Genomic DNA, 11,770 nt, shown 5'->3' on the forward strand with positions numbered 1-11,770 from the left:
TGAGACATTGGAATTTGGAAAAGAAATTCTCACTCTCTTACCTAAATATTTCACCCCTCTAAGTGCTTCTAGATGTGCATATGGAGTAGAATGTGATGAAAAAATGTATACATGCAAATACATACGATTTTTGTCTCCAGGCAAAAACGACAGTATTTTAGAACATTTAAATTAGCTGACTCCTCCACAGATCCCCTGAAAACATTTCAGAAAATTATTTTTTAAAGACAACAACAAGTCATTAAAATGGGAGATCATTTTAAATTTGCTGTTTATTCTTCTCTATTGCTCTTCTTTGAGATAGCTTTAAATTAGGTGGGGAAGTGAACACCTTGAGGGGGCACTGTGTGTGTGTGTGTGTGTGTGTGCGTGTGTGTGTGTGTGTGTGTGTGTGTGTGTGTGTGCCTCTTTGTGTGTGTCTGTCTGTCTTTCTCATTCTCTTATCAGGCGTACGTAGTGATGCATTATTCAAAAGTGCTGTGCAACTTAAACACACAACGTAACTCTTGTATTACTGTATGTTATAGTTACTATATACTAATTCCTATATATAAAAGCCAGAACAAAGTCAATTCAAAACTAGATGTGCATGCACAAACAAACAAAAATCACAACGAAGAGAAACATGAGCCAATAATTGTGTCCAATTGTATATATAATGTCTGATGTTGATAACTGATGCTCAGACAAGGTTCTGCTGTGCACAGCAAATTTTCTGGTGTTAATGTGTTGATTTTTCAGTTATTTTGAGTTGACAAGTGTTGATTGGAAAATTGTTTGTCCACTCAGAGCTAATATGGCTCTGGAGCGGATTTCACAATGATCTAAAAGTGTTAAATCAACTCTGATGGGCGTGGAATTATATAAACACTGACAAAGTGTTGATTTGCATGTGTTGCTGCCTGTGTACTTTAGGATGAAATATATGTTTGCTTTATATGGAAAATACCACAAACAATCCAAACTTAATTGGGCTGTTAAAATTTTTATATTTCTCTTCAACTCACATAAACCAAGTGACAGTTGTTTTCTCTACATATAACAGCGCAGCTTCTTGCAGCAGCATAATACACACCTCAGTCAGATAAAAACAGTCTCCCCTAACTCAAACATGATGCTGCATCCAATACCCAGGATTAATCATCTCCCTGCTAGAGAGCTAGTAGTGGGCTGCTCCATCTTGGCCCGGAGGAGACATCAAACGCACCCTCCCTGCCCGCCTGCCTACTGTTTCCCCTGGAGAGACAGAGATGGGTTAGAGAGTGGAGACTGGCCTCTGGTAGTGCAACTCTCTGTGGAGTCCATATTGATTACACCTGCCACCGGCGGCTAGCTGGAGCTGTGTACTCTGACAGCTGGCAGCACAGGGCGAGATGGATAACTGCTCCAGCCAGGCTCCAGCCAGCTACATCATCACTTGGCTGCATAGAGGGTGTTTGGAAGGCAAGCTGTTCTTTTGTCACTGGTGCAGTTTTAGTTTACTTGTGCACGCCGAGGTGCGGTTTACCTGTGTCCAATTGCAGCCAATTAACCAACGTAGAAGTCAGCCATCGCATGGCACTGCTCACATTGTTATTATCTTCTAAAAGCAAAGTTTCTTAGCTTTTTCTATGAGAGCGCACAGCATCATCAGTCAGCATACTGATGTCTGAGGCACAAAGACTTGAACCATACCTTGTGCACTTTAATGGCTGCACCTTGAGATATTTGAAACATTAAACACAGTGTATAGAGATGATAGGCGTAGTATATAACATAAAGATCACAACACTGCAGCATACCAACAAATTCTAGCGCTTTAGGTGGTAGGCATTTTATAATAATGTGCATTCTATATAATATAGTCTACAAATTTGGCCACAGGCTTGACTATTAAAGTTTACTTTATCAGTGATGGACAGCACTGGCAGCGCTGCAGAGTGAGCGAGTCTGAGGTTTGTGAAGACATTTCTACTTTTATATCAGCCCCGGAGGACTGCTCACTAAACTCTAACTGTTGAGAAAGCAGGAGCAGCGACTTGTGGGAAGAGTTGGGAGGTAAAGCCGGTGTGAATCCTTTTCCCCTGTTAGCTCTCAGTCCCTCCTTGAGGCTGCTGGGTATACGGTGTTGATTATTGAGATGAACAGCTATAAACTCAATATTTTCCAAGGAGTAGTGAGAAGACTGTAAAGTAGGCAAATGCCGAGCCTCTCACACAGGAGAGCCATAGAGTGAGCAAGCTAAATGGGTGTAGAGGGATTCATACGGCTTAGTCAGGATAAGGAACTGGGATCTAGTGGTATGTTTCTCTCATTTCTGTCTCTCGCTGCCCCCCTCCCTCTCTCTCTCTCTTTTTCTCTCCTCTCTCTCTCATTGACTCTCTGTCTCTCTATCACGCTCTCTTTTCACAGCCCAAAGGCCTTTTTTTTCCAATCCTATACTAATCACACCACGGTCGGTCTGTGACAAAGGCAGTGGGAAACAGAAATGGAAATGTGATCTTCACAAATTCCCTGGTCATTTGGTTTAAGAAAATGTACTCTACTACTGTATGAAATTGTATGCAACACTCTACCTACGCAAGCATTTTTGGCACAGACTTACAGCATTATAATTAAAAAGTAATTTGATATACGATAGTATGTGGTTCAGTTTTACAGAGTTGTCCCACTGAAGTTGAGCAAACATTTGCTCTGCTTAATGATTCATATTCCTCAGTATTATTCACACTTTCTTTGTCAGTCTGTGCATTGTAATTTCTTCTCTCCCTGCAAGCGCAGTTTCCCCCAACCGCCATGCATCTGTCTTTGGTAGCGTTCATCAAAGACCAGTTGCTCCCCTGACACCGTTACAAGAATCCGGGATCAAGTTGCTCTACTTTTATTTATGTGTAGTGCTGGGTGTTTAAATATCTCTGCGCGATCTGAGAGCTTAGTCTGTTTTGACCCAGCCATCATTTCTGTGGCAGGGACCACGGAAAACCAGACCTCTGTGTCTCATGAGAGGCAGAATCAAAGAGTAAGACTAGAGAGACAGAGGGAGAGAGAGAGAGAGAGAGAGAGAGAGAGAAGGAGAGAGAGAATGAGTTTAGGTATATAGAGAGTCAGTGAGCCACTTGCCTGACAAACAAGTAGCTTCTCAGCTGTCTGCTGATGCTTGATGAAGTAGGAGACATGCCTAATCATTAATGGAACTGAAACAAAAATAAACCATTTCCAAGTATAAAAAGAGACACACATACACAGCTGCGTAGAAGTTGGCAGTGTTGCCTTTGATTTATTCCTCTGGGGGAAGAAGGACGGTATGTGTATGTTGGGAAGGGAAAAAAGAAAAAAACACGTAGCGCACAAGGAACATTCCAAGTTCGCCACAGGAAATCAATTTATTTGAGAGGGCAGCCAGGCTAAAAATAGGGAAGCCCCAAACAATAGCGTTGGAATTAATTGCCCAGATTTTGTGAGGAGGCAAGAAGACTCCAGAGAGCCAAAGTTTGTTCTCCGTCTTGTTTTTGTATGAGTGTGTGTTATGGAAATATTAGTCTGGTCTAGTTGTCATGTTATTTTGTTTTTGGCATATTTCTGCTTGTCTGCAGCTGTCAAAACAGAACTGAATCTCAATCATTTTCTTCCCAGATATGATGACTTACCACTCGTCAACGCCACTGCCAACCGCCTTATTTGACAGGATATGATGATTTATCACAAGTTCTCCACAGTAAATAGACAATAACTGTTTTGTCACACTCCACCGAGTTCTAACTGGGTTTTCGGGAGTGTGTGAGGGAGTGCTGTAGGGGCCTTATGGGGGCTGATGTGCCGTTTTTAATGAGATCTCACAGCAGTGTTTAAATATTTAACTGTTCCTGGTGAAGCCTCCCCAACAGCCGCCAGGCAAAACTGGTGAGGTTTCATGCAATCATCACCGTCTATACAGCACCTAGCCCCTGAAAACATCAGAAAATAGGCACAACTTGAATATATAATGGCATTTTGAATACATAGCCTGCTGTGCCTAATACCTGCACCTATAGACGGAGATGCTGCATTTGCCCCCGCAAATAAGTATTCAGACACCATGACAAAGGGCGAGCATGATGATGAAAAGCTGTTGAATTATACATCTGTTTTTGATGGGATATTTTCAAATATTTTTTTCCAACAAAATAATTCCCCATCCCTGTCATGCTTTTTTCCCCCTTTCTACCTCATTTTGAGCTTTGCTGTATGTTTTAGAGAAACATTTCACCACAGATCAGTTCAACTCCTACACCCTTCATGTTTTTACATTCCCCCCCCCCCCCCCCCATCATCCACAGAGAATGGGGCTGGGTGTCTGTCACCACCTGCTGTGTTCAGAGGGAATGGTAGTGGTGGTGATGTTGTTGGGTGATGTGTGTGTGTGCATGCGGTGTGTTTATGTGTGTGTGTGAGAGAGAGAGTGTGCCTATGGAGGTGTGGGGGGGGGGGGGGGGTGAGCATGATGGAGGAGTGGTTGTAGAGGAGATAGTAGATGGGGCTAGTTGAACAAAATTTAGGTCAAAGGAGCTAGAGATGGCAGAGGATTAGTAGGCTTTTGAAAGGTTAATTTTCATCATTTGTAATTGTAAAGATGTACTGTAATGTAATCTATTGGATTACTCAAACTCAGTGATATAATCTGATTACTTTCACTTAATCTTGTCTCTAAAATCTATAAAATATGAAGTTAGCTGGGCAGGCTACTCCAATCTAGAAATTAAAATGCCCTTTTCATTTTAAACACATTTTGGAAATTCATTTTTGCACTCACCATTTTTTAATCAGATTTTTGTAATCCAATTACACGTAATGCCTTGCACCCCAAACCTGGCAGCTAATGAGGATGGTTGTAGATGAGGTTGGTGGAAAGGATGGGGATGGTGTTTGAAGCTGTTTGGGGGGATGCTACATATTTGGGGGTGGGGATAGTGTTTGGAGGTGGTTGGGGATACTATTTGGGGAATAAGCTGTACCTGCCAGCTGGAGGAATCTAGAGGGGCTGGAACCCACAGATGACAGCATCCACGCAATCTCCCTCACCCTCTATCCTGCTGCCCCCCCCCCCCCCCCCCCCCCCCCATCCTCTCCCCCTCTCTTGTCCTCTTCCCCTCAGCCCCCCTTCCCTCTTTTATCCTCCCCTCCCCCATCCCAGACAAACACAGCCCATCCCTGCCCGTCTACCATGCCAACTCAGCTCTCCAAAAATCCACCATCATATCCAGCCACCACTCTGAGGCCCAAGTGAATGAAAGGAACATTATTAGCCCCCGCTAACCTGGCCATTCGCTGTGTAAAATATTGTTTATTTGACAAGGGATGTATATAGACGTTGCTGTAGAGTCTTTAGAGTTTGGCAGACTGTTGGTGCCAAATCATATGCATGACTCCTCTCGCTATACCGCTTCATGTGGCTGCCAAGTCAGGCCCAGTGGATGGGGTCTTTGCCAGGGGACCCAGACTACCATCCAACCCCCCTGACCCACACACACACACACACACACACACCTCGTGCTACTCCGATGCCCCCTCTCCCCCCAACCCTGTACCACCCCTATGCCCTCCCATTCCCCTCCCATCCTCCCACCCCTACCCCCTCTGTCTCCATACCACACTCATTATTAATGATCTGAGGGACAGCTTTCATTTGATCTATTACTTAGGATGGGACGGCGGCTGCTGTGCTGCTGCATCCCTGCTGGATCTTTAATTATTTCATGGAGGGCTTTTCTCCTCTCCCCAGCTCCTTCTCTGTTGTGCAGATGAAATATTGAAGTTGAGGAGTGTAGTGCAAAGTGGCCCCATACAGGGTGAGGTGTGTGTGTGTGTGTGTGTGTGTGTGTGTGTGCGTGTGTATGTATGCATGTGTCTTTGTGTGTGTGTGTGTGTGTGTGTGTGTGTGTGTGTCTGTGTGTAAAGCTGAGCTCTACCTGTACTTCTCAGACAGATCTTAGTTTTTCTTAGTGTGGCTTAGACTTTTATCTTGCACCTTCAGTAGTGAGGTCACAGATTGGAAGCAGATTGCATTAGTTATTAACTTCTTCCTCAAACCAAAGTGGAACTTTTACTTTGAAACACAGACTCCATTCATTTTTACATGTGTAGATTTGTACACACAGACCTCTGTGTGTATCCAAGCTTTCCTACAAAAACAACAATCTGTAATATTTTCAAATGAGGGGGAACATTAACAAATGAAATGTAAAGAAAATTATATTTAGTGCATGTGTGAGGTACATGTGTAATGATTATGGCCCATTAATGTAATATTGAGGTTGGTGTTGAGCGAAATTAAATGACTTCACCACTCATTTTTTTGTTGCCAATAATAACAAAGCATAAGAGATCTGCCATGGAAATATATATATACATACACAACTGTAAACTTTGCCTTCAGGATATGACATATAACATAATGCTTGAGTGCTTTCCTTTACTGCTTCATAAATTTTGGACTCTTTTGAGACAGAGGCTACTGTGTCACTAAATAAGAGTTGATGACAGAGTTGATGAAGTGCACAAAAAGAAAATATCAATTAAAATTCCACAAAACTCTTTACATTTATTTAGGTGACGAACTCCGGGATGAACTTCACCTATTGCAGCAAAACTGGTCTTAGACATCAACCTCATGTAGGAATCCATACTCCATAAACATAATGATACCTTATTCTAGTTTATGTGATTACATGTGATGGTAAGATTTGCATCCACAGCACCTCTCCAGTCCGTGAAACATTGGATTGCTGTAATTGGTAGTAGGAGTAATCCATGCGCTTATGTGGGGGAGCATTGGAATGACATTGATATACAGCGCTCCATTAATTGCCATATGAATAGGGTCTGCAGTGGTTGGCGCTCTGCTGATGCATCACAGTAAAAGAGATGGGTCACTCTGTCTTCTCCAGCCCGCAGCCTTGCCAAGCTCATAATTACTAAAACCCCCAATTAATCTTCCCATCACACAGGCCAAATATACACTTCCTCCCTATATAAATGAGTTACAGTATATACTCTAAGTAAATGTGTATATGCTTGTGTGTGTGTGCGTGTGTTTACACAAGTAGGTGTGCATGTGTACGTTTATGTGTGCACACTTGTGAGTGCTTGTGCCCATGAGAACATCATGTACTGTACCACACGGCGCTGTGTGTTCTCAATGTCCTGTATAGCTCAGCCACAAACCACACAGATAAGATCAATATTATCAAGTGGCATCAATAACTAAAATAAAGGTACCTGCAGTCTGCAATGCACTGAAGAAAATGACTCTTTTTTGCAATATGCAAAAACAATGTGTGCACAAAAAGTCCATATGCACCTACTATAACATACACTGTGAACAGCCCAGTTCTTTGGCTTATGCAAGACACAATCAGTCAAGGACAGGCCACAACCTGACTTACTGTATTTCACATTTCCTTTAATTTGAAACAGTATTCTAACAATTGAACAGTGTTTTATTGGAACATGTAAAATGGATCCTATACTTTTTAAAATGTTTTAATTCCTGCAGAAAAGAAAGAAAAAACATGAAATTGCGTGTTCATGTGCTTAACTGAAATCTAAGTGATTGGTGAATATACAAACCCTCCCACCCATTTCCTCTGTTTTGGTCCAAATAAAACTGGTTGTCAGTGAGAGCTGCTACTCTGTGTCTATAAGTAGGACTTCTGACAGGTCACAACAGCAGTTATATGCACACTTCTTCTGTCTTGACAATGCTATTCAGGCAGAATTGGAGATGTTGTGACATATTGTGACTATTGGGGTGTGTGTGTGTGTGTGTGTGCATGTGTGTGTCCGTGTGTTCAAGTATCCGCGCATGGGTGCGTGTGTGTATGCGTGTGTGTGCATGAATATGTATTTCAGATTGTAGCGTGTGGTTCTGGCCCCTGGCCATTCAACCTTTACTCATTGTGAATAGAATCTCCTCAACACACTCCAATCTGGCCACCATCCCTTCTTCTATCACATCCACAACACCTTACTGGCATCCAGTGGCAACAAGAGGTACTGCATCCACCTGATGCATGGCTGTCAGCGGGGGAGATGGAGAACTGTTTACAAGTGGCATTTGCCCCTAATTAAAAGCAGCACTTGTTGGAGCACTTGGTCTGCAGAAGGACTAGCATCCACAGTGACACAGGCTGGGCCACTGATCCTCCGGTAAGCCCCCTCCACTCTGCAAACACACACACACATACACACACAAACACATGTCAAGAACAACACATAACTAACATGATTGAAGAAAACATAGATAAAAACATAGCATAAGACACACTTATTACTAACAATCTGTAACTTAAAGTATTTTAACAGGTCACTGTTTCAGTAGACAATGTGGACAGTGATAAAATACATGACAACTGAGAAATATCTGAGAAACAACACAGATGGCTCAGAGCGCAGCCATTTCCTGACACAAATGAACAATGGTCCTTGTGTACGAAGCATCACAGTGATTGACCAAGTCTGCAGAATCTCTCACTCTCTCAGTGGCGGCCATCTCCCTCCATTTTCTACCTCCGCTGGCCCAACATCTGGCCATTCCGTGTGGAAAGGCCATTATGTCAGGGGAGAGGATGAATGAAAGTAGCCATCGACCTGTCTGCGTAGCGACTGGCTGGCCCAGCACTGCCTGTGAGTTTAGACCAGCTTAATGGAGCACAGCAGCTCAGCAACTAATCACCTGTTCTTTCTCATCAGTTGCTTCCCCCATGGGACAGTAATTGATTGTTAAGTGTTTGATGGGTCAGACTGAGACTGAGCTGACCTGACTCAATGAATCGCACAGTACAGTTTGTACCCCCATCTGTGGTTCCATGTTTTTGCACACAGAAAGAACTGCTTCCATTACAGACTGTAAAACATTTGTCCACACGTCACATAGTTAAAAGTGTCTACTATTTTATTACTATTTATTTTGTGTTATTTGTCTATTACCCATACTGAGTAATACTGAACTGTTATACTGAACTCCTATCAGATCAATAGAGTGTACCATACAGCCCCTAGTACTCCTATGAGCTGAAAGCTATGTTTATGTTAGAATGTGTACCTGCTACACAGAAGCAGTTTGCCATTTGTGTTTGTATGTGTGTATCTACACATATTATGCACACTGCAGAAAATTTAACAAGTTATTTAGACTCATGTTCTGTCTTATTTTTCTTAAAACAAATTAAATGAATGAATTCCACTTGTTTCCAATACAGTTTCATCAGTTTCTGGAAATTTTCTCCCAACAAGCCAGAATGTGGAAGATAACTTCTTGTATCAAGAAGATGACAATTCAAGGAAATTCTTGAAACAAGTTTTTTTATTTTTTATTTAACCTTTATTTAAGTTAGCATTGGAAAGTTGTTTTAATAAAAGTAATATTTCAAGATTAATTGCTACATAAATGACTTGCTAAGAGGGGTATTTTTTGCAGTGTATGCACTGTAGGTGTTTGTGAGTATGTACCCATATGGTATACATATTATGAGACTATCTTACTTGAGTCTGAAAAGCTGGTTGTGGTCCAGCTCTTGCTCCTCCTCAGTCGTGCCTTGGCCTCTCCCCCTCAGCCTCCTCCTCCGCTCCTCGGGGTCCAGGGTGAGCAGGACCACCAGGCTGGGCTGGAGCAGGTCTCCGGGCCAGCAGTACACCTCCGAACCCTCTGATGGAAGGTTACAGACTGGACCGCTCACTGCTGTGGCAATGGCATAGGCTGCTGTGCTGTGCCAGTATCTGGGGACAGATAATGAATGGATTGGGTGGATGAGTGGGTAGATGGATGGATGGGTGACTAGACTTCTAGATAGAGAAATTAAACATTGAATCTTAGGTCTCGATCCCTGTGGAATGTTGTTTTAGTCCATGATATCCTTGTCCCTTCTGTCCTCTACAACTTCTTAAAAGATAAAAAAAAGGTCAGAAAGTGGTCAAACTTGCTCCGGCAATAATGGGTTCCACCTCTGACATCTCAGCTGTCTTTACCTGTCAACGATGACAGTTGTCTGCATGGCCTCCTGGCCTATTTGTTCTGCTGTGATGTAGTTCCCCAGGGCGTAGAAGGCCCTGCGGATGAGGGGCGGCTCCTGATCAAAGCGGGCCCTCCAGGGGGACAGGCACTGGGGAGGGGACCGCAGCAGAGCGGCCCCCAGAGTCTCCCTCAGAGACTCGGTCAGAGTGGTCTTACCTGTGACGGGAAGAGGGAAGGAGTGAAGGAGTCACCTCGCAAACAAAGAAGAGAGACAAAGGGATCACACCAAGGCCTCATAGCTCAGCCGAGTGGGCATGAAGTTTTCAGTGCAAAAAGTGCTGGATTAAATAATTTATCTATTTTTATATCTGTGGGTTCAATAAAAAAGGGGCTGCAGTTGACTGAGGTAAAACTCCCTTACTTGCATGTTTGAATATTCTTAAGATTTGTATTACATGAGCAAGCTACTCAATAAACCATTCTTACAGTGACGTAACTTTTCTGAGGTAATGATACACGATATTCCATTAGGCAAAGCTCATTGGCAGATAATGGCTTTAGCAGAGAAGGTTGGCCATCACTTCAGGGAGGCATCTATACATCAAACTGATCACATATTCATTTATGAAGTAATGGCATTAACCTGTGGCATCCAGTCCTTCTATGACAATAACGGGGAAGTCTGGTTTATGTCTGGCCTCCGGTCTCTGGCTCACCAGCTCCAGCACAGCTTTAGACTCTGGGATGATGTCACCACACTGCAGAACAGACACTTTGTCACTTTGCTGCTGTCAAGGAGCACAGGAGGGATGAGGGAGGGAGGGTGACACACGCAGTGGTGCACGCACGCACACACACACACACACACACACACACACACACACACACACACACACACACACACACACACACACACACACACACACACACTACCCTGGGCCCTCTGGCAATGATAGATAAATTGGAGAATCAGGTGCTTTGAGCCTACGTGCCAAGTTCTACAGTGTTATTCCTCCCTCTACCACAAGAGTGTGCCATTTCGCCAAAGATCCTGCACATCAGTATTCGAACAATTATACATGGATAGTTTGCACAATTGGGAAACAGTGCGAACCTTCTGAAGTACTTCATAGGCCTCCTCAAAACTGTAGAAAACATCAGAGTTGATGATGTTGAGAGTTGACGGGTGATAGCCCGGCGCCTCAATGGGTACCACATAGTATTCCTCTGACATTTCCATCCTTTGGCTCTCTGCACAGGACCACAGCTGCTGAGTCCACAGACGGCCATCCTCCCCTCGCGAGTAGGAACACACTAACACGGGGTCACTCTGCATCAGATCACTGAAAACTCGCTCGGTCGGGATGGAGCACTCAGATGTATCTTTAACGAAGTACCCCTTGATGAGAGAGTCTTTGACATTTGGCAGAAATGAAAACATGGGCTTAAAATCACACTCTGGAGGCAAGCCTTTCAACAGTTTGTCTCTCAGCTCCCCGTAAAACTTGGCTCTTTGAATTCTGTCACTGCTGCAGACAAAAAGAGAGTAACATCTTTCATGCGTCTGCAAATTTCTGAACACCCGTGGCACTTCTTCTCCCCGATGCTTTTCCTGAATTGCAAAGTAGAGGGGTGCAGATCTTCCATCCAACTCCACCGAGAAAACGCGAGAGGACCACAGCCGAGGGAGCGACATGATGCGCCTTGCCATGTTTGAAGCTGGCTTTACTGATCGGTTTCGAGTCAGCAGTAAAGATATTAACCGCGAGCCTCTAGGTTGTGATTACATAAAAGCTGGCTGGA

The 11,770-nt window shown here is 43.5% G+C and overlaps 1 protein-coding gene across 2 annotated transcripts; it reads right to left on the reverse strand.

The window, feature by feature from the left end:
- Nucleotides 1–6,585: 6,585 nt before the first annotated feature.
- Nucleotides 6,586–11,754, reverse strand: cmpk2 (cytidine monophosphate (UMP-CMP) kinase 2, mitochondrial). Of its 2 annotated transcripts, none has more exons than XM_071544769.1 (5): nt 11,082–11,754; nt 10,611–10,725; nt 9,982–10,183; nt 9,499–9,732; nt 6,586–8,179 (listed from the first exon to the last, which is right to left on the reverse strand). In XM_071544769.1, exons 1-5 carry the CDS (start codon nt 11,676–11,678, stop codon nt 8,059–8,061), a joined length of 1,269 nt encoding a protein of 422 aa, XP_071400870.1. In that variant the 5' UTR covers nt 11,679–11,754; the 3' UTR covers nt 6,586–8,058. The 2 variants fall into 2 exon arrangements, with proteins under 2 accessions (XP_071400870.1, XP_071400797.1); XM_071544696.1 differs by having other exon boundaries at nt 10,611–10,752.
- Nucleotides 11,755–11,770: the final 16 nt, after the last annotated feature.

This window comes from Centroberyx affinis, unplaced genomic scaffold (assembly GCF_046629955.1).
Source record: "Centroberyx affinis isolate AG114_WGS23_722 - 3 ecotype Tasmania unplaced genomic scaffold, CSIRO-AGI_Caff_v1 ptg000022l_1, whole genome shotgun sequence".
In the NCBI taxonomy this organism is placed as follows: Eukaryota; Metazoa; Chordata; class Actinopteri; order Beryciformes; family Berycidae; genus Centroberyx; species Centroberyx affinis.